General features: G+C 35.3%; 1 protein-coding gene across 2 annotated transcripts; it reads right to left on the reverse strand.

The window, feature by feature from the left end:
* Positions 1-7820: 7820 nt before the first annotated feature.
* LOC6645483 (battenin) lies at positions 7821-12135 on the reverse strand. 2 transcript variants are annotated; one of them, XM_023177334.2, is made up of 6 exons: positions 12005-12135; positions 9389-9610; positions 9192-9319; positions 8972-9130; positions 8565-8904; positions 7821-8490 (listed from the first exon to the last, which is right to left on the reverse strand). In XM_023177334.2, exons 2-6 carry the CDS (start codon positions 9596-9598, stop codon positions 8056-8058), a joined length of 1272 nt encoding a protein of 423 aa, XP_023033102.1. In that variant the 5' UTR covers positions 9599-9610; positions 12005-12135; the 3' UTR covers positions 7821-8055. The 2 variants fall into 2 exon arrangements, with proteins under 2 accessions (XP_023033102.1, XP_046867822.1); XM_047011866.1 differs by lacking the exon at positions 12005-12135 and adding an exon at positions 9676-9734 and having other exon boundaries at positions 9389-9612.
* Between the last annotated feature and the right edge of the window lie 3543 nt (positions 12136-15678).

Below are 15678 nucleotides of genomic sequence, written 5' to 3' on the forward strand. Positions count from 1 at the left end.
TTTGGACTCGAGAAGAACTGTCACTCTCGGAATCGTAAGAAACGGTCACACTTTGAATGTTAGCTAGGTTTGGCCGTTACTTTACTGGTTTTAAGCTTGAACAGTGTCTTACTCTTTTAATTATTTAAAGTATTTGGTAAATATTTACTATAGCTACTCGAGATTTCAGTGTTTGAAAATAAAAATCGGCTAAAAAATCCGCTAAATTGCATTTTAGTGTTGTGTAACGCAGTTATTCTAGGTTTTTGGCGCTGCCAGACTGTCTTGTTTTTTGGCGCGTATTTTGAACAGTGTTTTTTTTGCGGGCAATTTAAAACGTATTGTTAATTTCAATTTTTTTCCCCCCAACCCAGTACTGCGAAAAAAAGATGAAAAAATGTTACTTAAAAATAAGACTTAAAATACTGATTAAAATTAGATCTTAAAATATTAAGAACAAAAAAGAGTTAATTTCAAAATTAAATTAAAAATATTACCTAAAAATAAGACTTAAAATACTGATTAATATTAAATCTTAATATTTTAAGAACAAAAAAAAGTTAATTTCAAAATTAAATTAAAAATGAAAACAAAACCGAAAATAGAAAAATTAAAAAAAAAATCATCAAAATGACGGATGATGAGTTGTATGAATTTTTGTTTGCTCATAGAGCACTTTGAAGGACAGTAAATTGTACCTCCTGTGGTAAACCAGCGACATTGATCAAGGATCTTAATTTCCGATGTCAACGTCAATACCGATGCGTACAGAATCGGCGGCAAATGTATAACAGGTGTAAATTTTTGTCAGGAAAGACTCGATTTTTGAGCAATCTAAAGTCTGGGAAAGATCTGCTACCATGGAGCAGAAGTTCAATGAGGATGAGCATGGAATGTCTTTATTCGGGAGGTATACCTGTTACTGGGGGGTGAATTCGGGAAACGGAAATGAGGCCAGCTCTGCTTGAGGTAATAAGGACAAACACTATCTTTATGTCGGATTGTTGGACTGCGAAGGGGGTGCATCAAAGCGTAACTTTGATCCCTAAAAGCACATACCCAAAACATAGGTATATAGCGGAGTTCCGGTTACACCACATATTCACTACGATTGGGCATCGGAATCATTGCCCAAAGAGGAGGAACTAGACTGGTCCAAATCCAGAGCCGCCAGTTCCTCATCTAAGGGCTGTTTTATTTATTTCTCGCACATTACTTGTGAAAATCCTGTGCAGTTTGGGTACTTGTACCCTTTTCGCGTTTCTGCTCAAATAGGCAAATGTCCAACTTCATCCTGCCGCACCATTTGATTAGGTTTCAAGCTTCGTTAGTATCTCAATATCGACAATATTTAGCCGAAAGTCAACAACTTCCAGTAGATGGTGAAAAATACGAACCTCCCACTTCTTGGTACAATTTTGTATCTTCCAGTTCCTGTCGATTAAATCAACGCCTCCCAAATACCTATTGTATTGTGCACCCGCAAACGGACGGTCAATCTCAACATATTCTTTTTTGGCTTTGTTGAATCGACAAACTTTGTCCTTGGGAATTATCCCACTGTTGTCCAATTTCTAGGCCAGTTACTTAATTGTGTCCTTGTTAGGAGATTCGATGCCTAATAACTTCCCTTGCCACACAATTTTCCCGAAAAGATTAGTCGACGTTATTCCGTTTGTACATTTATTTGCGTTCGTCGCATTCGAGTTCACATGGTACAGTAAATTCTTAAAGTTATGTGCTACGAGAGAGAGCAATTCAAAGTACAATGTAATGGGAAAAGGAAGAAAATCAGAATAATTATATGAATGAGTTTAAATTCAGCATTTCTCCTCCAACAACCACCACAGGTGGATGCTAATGATATGATTTTATTGTCCAACCAAATAAAAAAAATTTTATTTTTCTTTGTTCTCAATTCAATAAACTTTAAGCGCGTTTTGGGCCCGAGTAGCTATAGTAAATATTTACCATCGTTTTTTTTCCAGCGCTGCAAAATCTATCAAGTCACATAGTTCTGTCGACTATCGATGGACTCCCAGCTCTAAGGTTTACGTTTGCATAAATTTACTATCTCTATGAAAAACTCTTTAAAAATATTCTTACTCGTTCGCGAGTCTGTTACTCATTAAAGAGTCTGATACTCATTACAACTTCATATTATGTCCAGAGCAAATTTTGACGTTTAAACTTCAAATATCGTTGCCCGCTAAATTCAAATTATCCAACTGGCAGTTGAATTCAAAAATTCAAATGCCCAAAAGTCCGTTTCGCATTTAAAAATAATTTTAAACCAGCCGCCTACTAAGTAATTCCGTTGGCCTGGTATTTCATATTTAGTCCAGTGCAAAGTTTGAAGTTTAAACTTCAAATATCGTTGCCCGCTAAATTCAAATTATCCAACTGGCAGTTGAATTCAAAAATTCAAATGCCCAAAAGTCCGTTACGCATTTAAAAATAGTTTTAAACCAGCCACCTACTAAGTAATTCTGTTGGCCTGGTATTTCATATTTTGTCCAGAGCAAAGTTTGACGTTTAAACTTCAAATATCGTTGCCCGTTAAATTCAAATTATCCAACTGGCAGTTAAATTCAAATGCCCAAAAGTCCGTTACGCATTTAAAAATAATTTTAAACCAGTCGCCTACTAAGTAATTCTGTTGGCCTGGTATTTCATATTTTGTCCAGAGCAAATTTTGACGTTTAAACTTCAAATATCGTTGCCCGCTAAATTCAAATTATCCAACTGGCAGTTGAATTCAAAAATTCAAATGCCCAAAAGTCCGTTACGCATTTAAAAATAATTTTAAACCAGCCACCTACTAAGTAATTCTGTTGGCCTGGTATTTCATATTTTGTCCAGAGCAAAGTTTGACGTTTAAACTTCAAATATCGTTGCCCGTTAAATTCAAATTATCCAACTGGCAGTTAAATTCAAATGCCCAAAAGTCCGTTACGCATTTAAAAATAATTTTAAACCAGTCGCCTACTAAGTAATTCTGTTGGCCTGGTATTTCATATTTTGTCCAGAGCAAAGTTTGACGCTTAAACTTCAAATATCGTTGCCCGCTAAATTCAAATTATCCAACTGGCAGTTAAATTCAAATGCCCAAAAGTCCGTTACGCATTTAAAAATAATTTTAAACCAGCCGCCTACTAAGTAATTCTGTTGGCCTGGTATTTCATATTTTGTCCAGAGCAAATTTTGACGTTTAAACTTCAAATATCGTTGCCCGCTAAATTCAAATTATCCAACTGGCAGTTGAATTCAAAAATTCAAATGCCCAAAAGTCCGTTACGCATTTAAAAATAATTTTAAACCAGCCGCCTACTAAGTAATTCTGTTGGCCTGGTATTTCATATTTTGTCCAGAGCAAAGTTTGACGTTTAAACTTCAAATATCGTTGCCCGTTAAATTCAAATTATCCAACTGGCAGTTGAATTCAAAAATTCAAATGCCCAAAAGTCCGTTACGCATTTAAAAATAATTTTAAACCAGCCACCTACTAAGTAATTCTGTTGGCCTGGTATTTCATATTTTGTCCAGAGCAAATTTTGACGTTTAAACTTCAAATATCGTTGCCCGCTAAATTCAAATTATCCAACTGGCAGTTAGTTGAATTCAAAAATTCAAATGCCCAAAAGTCCGTTACGCATTTAAAAATAATTTTAAGCCAGCCGCCTACTAAGTAATTCTGTTGGCCTGGTATTTCATATTTTGTCCAGAGCAAATTTTGAAGTTTAAACTTCAAATATCGTTGCCCGCTAAATTCAAATTATCCAACTGGCAGTTGAATTCAAAAATTCAAATGCCCAAAAGTCCGTTACGCATTTAAAAATAATTTTAAGCCAGCCGCCTACTAAGTAATTCTGTTGGCCTGGTATTTCATATTTTGTCCAGAGCAAATTTTGAAGTTTAAACTTCAAATATCGTTGCCCGCTAAATTCAAATTATCCAACTGGCAGTTAAATTCAAATGCCCAAAAGTCCGTTACGCATTTAAAAATAATTTTAAACCAGCCGCCTACTAAGTAATTCTGTTGGCCTGGTATTTCATATTTTGTCCAGAGCAAATTTTGACGTTTAAACTTCAAATATCGTTGCCCGCTAAATTCAAATTATCCAACTGGCAGTTGAATTCAAAAATTCAAATGCCCAAAAGTCCGTTACGCATTTAAAAATAATTTTAAGCCAGCCGCCTACTAAGTAATTCTGTTGGCCTGGTATTTCATATTTTGTCCAGAGCAAAGTTTGACGTTTAAACTTCAAATATCGTTGCCCGTTAAATTCAAATTATCCAACTGGCAGTTAAATTCAAATGCCCAAAAGTCCGTTACGCATTTAAAAATAATTTTAAACCAGCCGCCTACTAAGTAATTCTGTTGGCCTGGTATTTCATATTTTGTCCAGAGCAAAGTTTGACGCTTAAACTTCAAATATCGTTGCCCGCTAAATTCAAATTATCCAACTGGCAGTTGAATTCAAAAATTCAAATGCCCAAAAGTCCGTTACGCATTTAAAAATAATTTTAAACCAGCCACCTACGAAGTAATTCTGTTGGCCTGGTATTTCATATTATGACCAGAGCAAATTTTGACGTTTAAAGAACAAATATCGTTGCCCGCTAAATTCAAATTATCCAACTGGCAGTTAAATTCAAATGCCCAAAAGTCCGTTACGCATTTAAAAATAATTTTAAACCAGTCGCCTACTAAGTAATTCTGTTGGCCTGGTATTTCATATTTTGTCCAGAGCAAAGTTTGACGCTTAAACTTCAAATATCGTTGCCCGCTAAATTCAAATTATCCAACTGGCAGTTGAATTCAAATGCCCAAAAGTCCGTTACGCATTTAAAAATAATTTTAAACCAGCCGCCTACTAAGTAATTCTGTTGGCCTGGTATTTCATATTTTGTCCAGAGCAAATTTTGACGTTTAAACTTCAAATATCGTTGCCCGCTAAATTCAAATTATCCAACTGGCAGTTGAATTCAAAAATTCTAATGCCCAAAAGTCCGTTACGCATTTAAAAATAATTTTAAACCAGCCACCTACTAAGTAATTCTGTTGGCCTGGTATTTCATATTTTGTCCAGAGCAAATTTTGACGTTTAACTTCAAATATCGTTGCCCGCTAAATTCAAATTATCCAACTGGCAGTTGAATTCAAAAATTCAAATGCCCAAAAGTCCGTTACGCATTTCAAAATAATTTTAAACCAGCCGCCTACTAAGTAATTCTGTTGGCCTGGTATTTCATATTTTGTCCAGAGCAAATTTTGACGTTTAAACTTCAAATATCGTTGCCCGCTAAATTCAAATTATCCAACTGGCAGTTGAATTCAAAAATTCAAATGCCCAAAAGTCCGTTACGCATTTAAAAATAATTTTAAACCAGTCGCCTACTAAGTAATTCTGTTGGCCTGGTATTTCATATTTTGTCCAGAGCAAAGTTTGACGCTTAAACTTCAAATATCGTTGCCCGCTAAATTCAAATTATCCAACTGGCAGTTAAATTCAAATGCCCAAAAGTCCGTTACGCATTTAAAATAATTTTAAACCAGCCGCCTACTAAGTAATTCTGTTGGCCTGGTATTTCATATTTTGTCCAGAGCAAATTTTGACGTTTAAACTTCAAATATCGTTGCCCGCTAAATTCAAATTATCCAACTGGCAGTTGAATTCAAAAATTCAAATGCCCAAAAGTCCGTTACGCATTTAAAAATAATTTTAAGCCAGCCGCCTACTAAGTAATTCTGTTGGCCTGGTATTTCATATTTTGTCCAGAGCAAATTTTGAAGTTTAAACTTCAAATATCGTTGCCCAACCCGCCAACCCCTAAAGTATGCTACGCAGTTTGGAAAAAATTTAAACCAGTCACCTACTAAATCTGCAGTCTCCAGTGTTCATGATGTGGCTGCGGGCGTGCCTCAAGGAAGTGTTCTCGGTCCTCTACTATACACGGTGTATACTTCTGATATACCCAGGCCTGAGGAAGAAAACAAGTCCTTAATAGCTTCCTATGCAGATGATGTCTGTATGTTTTATTCCTCGTCGTGTGAGTATTCTGCCGCTGATGGAGTGCAAGAATATCTCCATCTGCTTGAGAGCTGGGCTCGCAGATGGAATATAATGCTAAACGAGGCCAAATGCTTAAATATATGCTTCACATTGAGAAGAAAGCATCCTCTCCGTGTATGGCTTAACGGTAAGGTGCTAAAAACAGAAGAAAAGGCAAAATACCTGGGAGTAGTCCTAGACAAACGCCTTACTTTTAAAGATCACATCGAAGCCTCTCTAAAAACATGCAGAATCAACTGGTCGAAACTAAACTGGCTGATAAATGGCAAAAGCAAATTGCCACTAAGATGCAAACGGGCACTATATAATGCCATAATAGCTCCTACTTGGAGATATGGAGTCCAAATCTGGGGGATGGTGGCAGATTTCAATAGAAAAAAGGTACAAACTTTTCCAAACAAAGCTCTGCGGCAGATGACAGGGTGTCCATGGTTTATCCGAGGCGCATCACTACACCATGATCTTGACGTGGAAACGGTAGAAGGCCAAATAAATCGCCACACCAGCAGGTACAATGATAGGCTGCAGACACATGCAAACCGGCTGGCGAGACCCCTTGCGAGCCAAAGGACCATCGACAGGCTGAAGAGAAGGCAATATCTTACAAGGATACGCTAAGTTGCTGATTTGTATAACTAAATAAAACATACCACTAAAAATATAGATTAATGTACATATATAAATAAGATTAAAATTTTCACTGTTAGTAATAACTGTTTGGCGTATTACATTATGTTAAGTTAAAAGCTTTGTTAAGATCATTTGTGAATCGATTCCTTGCTAAAATACACATATACCAAAAAAAGAAAAAAAAAAAATTTTTCTGAAACCCCCTTACAAAAATCGAGTAATATTTTTAGAAGGATATTGAAAATCCTGAAAGCAGAAAGCAGATCGAAAAATCTGATACTGGACAACCAGAAAAAGTATGTCCTGACGAAATCGATCAATGTGCTGCGGAGATATGGCCTCTAGAAAATGATCCTATTTTCGTTTTTTCGCTCTAGAATCCACAAATCCTTTCGCAGGACTAAAGAACATGGTTTCCTAGGATGTCCTTGATTATATCTATCGATTGGCTTCAAAAAAATGTTGGGGTCCCCTAAGGATGCAGAACATGCAATCTTTTTAAAAGACCCTTTTCTCAACATTTCGAAGGACATTCCAGGACATGGTGATGTCATTAGATGCGCGTTGTTAAGGACTTCCATCATGCCACAGGATATAAAAAACATCTTTCAAATGAATTTTTAAGCCTACTGAATAAAAAATATGTAGCATACTTTTAGGGCGAATACAATGAATTTGTCAAGAAAGTGTTGCATACTTATTTGGGACAGAAAATAATCTTAAAAATATGAAATCCCAGGCCAACAGAATAACTTAGTAGGCGACTGGTTTACCACCGATTGTTCCTATGGGAGCTATATAATATAGTGCTCCGATCCGGCTGAATCTGAGATATACAAACTGTGCAGTATATACAGGCTTACATGCAATTTCAACTCTGTAGCTCTTACGGTCTAGGAGGGGTTTATGTGAACTCGTCTCGTCGTGCTGATCAAGAATATATATGTATACTTTATATGCTATTTACCATTTGTGCAAGGGTATAAACATTACGTAGCATACTTTTTTGGCATTTGAAAATGTGACTTAAGTTGAATATAGGCCGTTCTAGGTCGACTTGCAAGTAACATTCGTTTTCTCAAATAACAAAACCAACAAATTATAAAACTGAACACTGTGAGCGACGTTTTTTTTTCTTTTTGTAATTTGCGAATTCTAATATTGAAATTCGGCTTGTTTATAAGCTTAATATTAATTTAACATTGGTTTTTAAAATTACTATATATACAGAAACAGACATAGATACAAACATTGCAGATAATTATCCACTCCAAGGGCTTACAAAAAAAAAAATTCACACACGCAGAGATAGCTTATCTAGTTCATACTTTAAAGGCATCATTACTAATTTCTAGTTGATCCGCGATCACTACCAGGCGACATTCCTTACTGCTGCGGGCAGGCCGCAAATGGCATTATGTACGGGTATGGCCAAAAAGCCGGCCAGAGCTATGCCATAGGAATCCGATTGGACCACCATTGCCATGGCAAACTGCTGTCGATCTGGCGTTATTTCCTTGGACATGCGATAGAAGGTGTTCACGTAGGCACCACCGCCCAATAGACCCTCCCACAATACGATGGCAAAGACAATCCAAATGCTGGGCGTGTACCACCATATGACCTCAGTGAGGAAATATACAACATTGATGAACTGAAAGACGGACATTAGCCAGATCCTATTCAGCTGGAAGATGTTAACCGAAGAACGGGAGATGAAAACACCAATTTGATAGTCAACATTGAGCCAGCGATATTGTGACTCCTTGCTAAGGAATATGTCCTCGAAGTAAACCAACTCGAACTGTAACAGGAAAAAAAGAAGATGCGAGAATAGATTAGTATTTGAATTTATAAGCAACTTTTGCAAACACTTACCAAGCCCTGATTAATGAAATACTCAAAGAAGTAAACCAAACACAATGGAAGCATGTATTTCAACAAATGTTTGATGTAGAAGAATTTCTCCTTGAAGCCCACCAATGGCTTGTCATCCCTTATAAGCACCTCTGTGGATTCCACTGTGGTAACTGGCAGAATATCGACTTGAGGACGTCGCAGCAAAAGCCAGAATGCAAAGGCTTCAATTGCAGGAAAGATTAACATAATCAACATTGTATCCCGAGGACTAACATCAAGATCTCGCAGAGTGGCATAACTTAGTGAACCAATGACGCCGGCGCCGCCAGTTCCCGATGACCAAGTAGAGATTACATTCCTTTTATATATACAGAAAATAAATGTGATTACTGTTGGATTCTGCCAATTAGTGGGCAGAAACTCACTTGTTATATCTTGAGGAATAGGCCAAGAAGGTAGTTTCTCCGATGCCACTGCTGGCTGAGGTAATTATCACACCCAACAGAGCCATCCATTCGGCATTGGCAAAGCCCACAAGTAGAAATCCAGCTGCTGAAAATGCCACAGCAATGGATATACGAAAGCTGCAAAAAAATATGCATAATAATAATAATAATGCAAATCGATCATATCCTTTAGACTTACTTGACCCAAAACGGGAAAAAAGGCATCAGCATTTTTACAAACAATGAGGGCAAAACATCAGCCAACAGAATGGCACCCGTTGAGACCAAATGGCAGCCTCGTCCTGTGGCTTCCTCCGTTTCGTCTGTCTGAAATGGGATTGTTTAGTATTAGTTTGTGTCTTTCTCTCTCTGGTTCTGTCTCTCTCTCTCTCTTACCGGATTGAATTGCTTGATTATATCATGGGCAGCACTAAGCATTACCACATAGCCATAGTTATTACAAAGACCGAGAATCCAATAGGCGGTTAGATCACGCCATAGACCGCGATTTTGTCGTTTACTGTGTGTGGCCTCAGCAGGTGTGACCACCACCTGGGGATCATGATCGCTACTGGATTCTGCCTCTTGTTGCTTCGTTGGCGACATCTTGGGCAGGAGCTCTTAAATAAGAAAACAGAATCCTTAAGTTTTTGTTCGCAACACAGATCACATCAAATCGAGACCTGTAAAATCTTCAACTTCATCTTCATTCTCAACCTCCCAATCTTCTTCTTGGCCTTGTAAAAGACTATAGCCTATGCGACTTCGATTCGAGTACATGAGTAATATTAGTAAATAAAAAAAAGTTATGGCCCATTAACATTTTTGTTAGTGTAATTTGTCACACACTCTCCCTCACCCTCACTCTCACTCTTATTCTCTATGCCTATCTCTCTTTATTTGGCCAGGTATCAAAAGATAAGGGCTATTACCTTTTTCAACAAGCTTTCTGGTGCTCTTTGAAAAAGCTTAGAAAAGATTCTCTTTAATATGTTGTTTGAAATTACTTTGGATATTAAAGTAAAGCATTTTAATTCTCTGTTTTGGGGGTCTTGAACTTGAACTGCAAACAAAAAAACAGAAAACAAACAGAAGAGGGGAAGTAGACATTTGCCTAGTACGGTAAAGCAAATGTTTTTGAACTTGAATAATAGGGAAACGTGTTTGAAATACTATAAAATTTTAATGAAGGTAACACCCGTCAGTTCTACGCTGCAACTTAACATATTTATACTATACATGCATATATATATGGATGGATATATAGTACTATAATAATAACTTTTCGTAATTTGCATAAGGCGGTCAGTGATAAATTTAAAACAAACAACTCAATATTGTGACTTGAATTATTTCCGTTTCATGAAATTATTGGGATTTTGACTTTAGAAATAAACAGAGGTTATACACCCGCACATTAAAGTATATTATTTAGACTGATTTTTAATTGATGTTTGCCATTAGAAAAAGATGTGAAAGAAATTAAGTGGAACTATTGACACAAATCATATATCATACTATGGCTAACATTTGAATCTTTCTCAATTGCTTGATATTTGTTGTTTACTTTGCCATTTACACATTTTAGATATACCAATTTGTTATTGTGCAAATTAATAACGACGAGTTTCATTAAAAATTTATAACATTAATTGCGTCAGAGTTTTTGTTTGTTGTTGTCAGTTTTAGTTCTGATTTACTTTTCAAACGTCCATGTAATAAACACAACTGCTATAACGTTAAATTATGTAAAAAAAAAACTAACTATTTGGCATATACTATAGAGATTGTTAAATGATATACATATAGAGAAAAACAATAATTTGTTCTCCCTCTCTCTTTATATATATATACCTATATACATTTATTTGTATGTAGATCATTAGAATGCAATTTGTTTTTTAACTAATTACAAACTATATATATATACATATATCTACATACATATTATATACATATATATACAGAGGCAATTGAACTATGTCAGCCCCGGATATATAGTCAATCGGTTTATTGGCAAAGATTTGTTTTGTTCTTTTTTGATTTAGATTGGTACAAAGTGCACATTGTTGTTGTTATTGTTGTTTGATTTGTTTACATCCGATAGAACTTGTGACTAGAGATTAACTAAATTTTTGTTTTTCTTTTTTAAAAACATGCAAATAGATGAAGGATAGAAAAAAAAGGCGCTAGCAATAAACTCAGGAGGTAATCCTAACAACTAAACTTTCTAAATTACTTAAACTTTTTTTTTTTTAACTTTTTGAAACCTTCTTTTTCTTTATTTCAGGAAGTAAAAATGTACTTTATGTAGATCTGTATCTTGAAACAATTTTAACAAACTGTTTGCAAATTGCTTTAATTCCATTTAAGCCAAATCAGTTGATCTTAAATGTCATCGTGCTTTTTGAATGACAACTCGATAGGTTTTTTTTTCATTTTTTACTGCAACTCATTGACCTTGCCATTGCTTAAGATTAGCGAACCGCAATTGAAAACCATAAAACGCAACCCTTTACGTGAGAAATAGACAACAAGTGGCAATAATTAAATCAATTAGTAGCTGCAATAACTGTACCCACCTATAAATGTTTATATCTATACAAATATATATGTATATATGGTTATAGGTGCCGTAGCTATTGTCTGTGACTCATTTGAGAAGGAATTTCACTCAACACTTTCCCAGAACCAAAATGTTGTTGACCCAATTAATGTAAGATAATACTGCCTCATCAACTCTCGCTATATGCGCCGTCAAAGAAAATTTGACACCTCTGACCAAAATATAAGTAAATATTTCGAAATGTGGCAATATGCAAGTAAGCTGATCTCGAAATTTGCAACATTTCAGGTCGTGAAAAAGAGCATATGAAGAAACTCTAATCCCAATTAAAGGCCTCAAGCCGAAATTTGTCAATTATAATTGAAATTATTTTTAGGGATTCATTGAAAAAAATGTCTTTATTCGTTTCGCGTTTTTTTTTTTCTATTTTGGGTGGAAAAACCAACCTTGATTCCTTTTGTAATCTTATTAAAGCACACTTTTACACGTCGTTTCAACTTGGGCAAAGATTCTAAAAAGAATTCCGAAAGATAATGCCAAACGATACGACAAAAACGACGTACGACGACGTTTCGCGCGTTGAGGCGTTCAATGAGCGACTGAACCTGAATGGGGCCCCCCACCTAAATGGAGACCGCAATCTTAAAATATAAAAAAAAAAAAAAAACGGCGATCCGCTGCTACTGCTGTTGAACGTCTACAAATCACGCGAGTTTGCCAGTGGCAGCATAAAAATTTAAGCGAATTAAACAATAGCAACAAGTGCCAAAGTGCCGATCAGGCAGATATAATTATGTATATAGGCAGATTGTATTATTTCATTTACATATACGTTTGTATTATGTAGCCTAGTGCAGTTAGCTAGTAGTGGGCATGAAGGTGGAGGCCGGTTAGCAAAACGTCACGTTTTATGCCTTCCCTTATTGTCGTTGTTGTTGTTGCTGCTTATGGGAGCTGTTCTGTTAATGAAAAGTTCAAATATTTGAATTTGGTTTTATATTTTTTGCTTTTGTTCTTTTGTTGTTGGTTAAACAAAAATTTTGAATGCAAGTAAGCTATTGTTGTTGTCTTTATTTTATTAAGCATTATTATTATTGTTGTTGTTGTTGTTCAGCCTTATGAATTTGTTGTTTTTAATTGACAATTTTTGCCACATTTGAGTTGAAGCAGTTGCACGTGGCGTATACATAATATGGCTAGCGATGGCTATGCGGATGCGATTGATCTAAGCTCTCTGGATACAGATGAACAAATTATTCATCAAGTGCATTCAACTTGACTAAAATTAATAACACGTTTGACTGGAAATGTTATGCATTCAGTTAAAAACGAAAAAAAAAAAACACTCGCAAACACTTCACAAAATCACTTTTCAAACCCTTCGTAAAATAAATGGCCCCATCTCTTCATTCGCCATCACACGCCAAGCTTATCAATATCCTATATATACATATATAGTATGTGCCTACTACTCTTACTCTATATATAAAGGTGTGTATATATAGGTATATTCCACCTCCGACGTTCGAGCAATCAACACCAACTGAATGATGTCGAAAACTGCTTTAAGAGCTAGCAATCGACATAATCATTATCATTAAAATATAGATTAAAACACAGATAAGATGTGGCCCATGCCGTGTATAAAACGTGGACTAATATAAATCTTAAGATATCACACAAAAAACAAACCAGGCAACAAGGGCAATAACAAATTTGCTAACTGACTGAGAATTTCTGTCATAAAATGACAGAGGTTTAGCAAATTTATTATTGGCTATATATATCTATGTACATACCTTCCTATGAAAATCATTATTATCAGGCTTATAGGGAAGAAACATTGCATTTAATTGTATCGTATTTTATTTGATTCACATAAATCCATTTGACGCTTCTTAAGCACGTTTCATTTCAACCGACAAAACAAAACCAAATAAAACTGAAAAATTAACCAAGCCGCCGCAAAGCATGCAACACTTTTACACCTGCTAGTTGCAAATGTTGCTAGCCAGAACGAGAAAGAAAGAGAGAGCGAGAGAGAGGGAGCGAAGGAAACCAAACGAAAGTAAAAGCGAGAGAGATTGTCCAAATGTGAGTTGGATGGTGGCCGAGAAAAGTTGTTTAACAAAATAAAAAACAACAACCAAAGCAAAAAACTAAAGCTTAATACAAACCAATGTTTGAATACCCTTGCTAGTTTCTTTTTTCTAATTTAGCTATCAATCAAAGTACCTAAAACCAAACGTTTTTTTCAGTCTTAAGTTGCAAAGAATCAATCCGATAAAAAGATTAAATATAAGTTTTTAGTGAATGAACATTGAATCAACTTTCAAGCGATAAGAAATTTTGCTTCTATATGGCTATTTCAGCACTGGGTTGTACCATCTAATGACATTTTAAAGTAATTGTCCTTTTAATTGTTTACCAGATGTATTTATAAATAATTGATTTTGCAAGTACCTGGAATTACTGAATGCTCTTCAAAGTCAAGGTTTTGTTAAAGATTTTCTTTTGCTCTTAAAATATATGAATGGAAATTTATATTTAATTGGTTTTTTGATTTTAGTAACAGTTAAGAGCATCAATTGGATATTGATTAGCTAGTTGGTTATATTTCTATTAAGTTATGCAGTTAAGGTGATATACCACAATGAAAGTGTATTAAAGAGTGGCAATGCATGTTATTGACAAATTACAGAGTGAACCAAAAAATACAGAAAAAAAAGAATAAGGAAAGGGATAGAAAGGGATAGAAAGGGAAGGAAACCACTCGCGCAAATGTTGTAAATAATTTACTATTTCCTGTCAATTTAGAAACGCTTACGGGGGTCTCTCTTGTGGCTTGAGCAAAATGAAAGCAACTCGATCGAAAGCACAAAGTGACTGCCTGTTGACAATAAGATTGAGCTGACATATTGCCAGTTTATTTAGGTAATTTATTATAAATAGTAAAGGCTTAGGCATTCGATGTGTCGAGAAGTATCTAGGCAAACACGGATAGACACATCCTTGTGGCATTTAAGCGAAATGAACAAAGAACGAGTTTAAAATATTTAGTTTGGCTTAACTCAAATTGTAATAAGGTTTGCATTATACAAATTTAATTTGGGACTCATCAAGTAAAAATACTTACTTACTAGACAAGTTTAAAAAAGTAAAATAATAATCTAAAGCGATTATTTGTATTTGTAATATTTAAACCTATTACTAGAGTTCCATTACCATTGCCAATGGAATTTGTTTTCACTCGTGTGGGAATAAGTAATACGAATTACATTTTAACACAAAAATTGTTAAATGCCCAGCTATTTAAATATATTTGTTTTTACTTCTTTACTTAATGCTAAGAAGACGCCAAAGTTAATGATTACTAAATTAGTTTTTTAGGATTGAACTACAAGCTGATTAACAGGAATTGACAGTAATCGATATAATTTTATCTATTTTCAATTGGCTCACTTCCCTTCTTCAAGCCCACTTCAATGATGGCTAAAACACGCCCCTCAATTCCTTTAGCCCGAGTCGAACAATGTAATCTATTGGAATTGTCGCCGCTAGGCAACAAATGTAACTAACTTGATATTATCAACATAACTCACGTGGAAAAAATTCTGATTATAATTATGATTGATTCATTGGGTGTCATATATGTATAAGTAGAAGTACCCACACAACTTCAACTTATTGACACGAAATTGTTAATGAGCTTTAATGCTTATCTCTTGAATTCGTTGGCGAACACACGCGCGTATAAAGTTGCTAAATTGGTGTCAGGATACAGGCCATTCTGGCCGGAGAGAGGCCTTTTGGCAAAAAATGCAAATGAAAAATCATTGCAAAAAACTATAAAACCACCAAAAAAACACGCAAAAAAGTTTTTGTTTTTTTTCGTATCTTTTTTCCTTAATGCAAATAACGAAAATCGCATGAAAAGTCTAAAGTCGTGGGGGGGGGGAAACGGGAAAACGCTTGGTCCGATGTGAACGACGCGGAAGGCACAAACAGGAAACGAAAAACGAACGCAAAACGACGGATTCTGCATAATTTTACATGCGAAAAGTTGAACGTAAAGTGTTTTTATTTTCACATTTTCTCGCATAACAATTTAAAGCGGGGT

The sequence above is a fragment of the Drosophila willistoni genome (assembly GCF_018902025.1).
Source record: "Drosophila willistoni isolate 14030-0811.24 chromosome XR unlocalized genomic scaffold, UCI_dwil_1.1 Seg143, whole genome shotgun sequence".
Taxonomy (NCBI): Eukaryota; Metazoa; Arthropoda; class Insecta; order Diptera; family Drosophilidae; genus Drosophila; species Drosophila willistoni.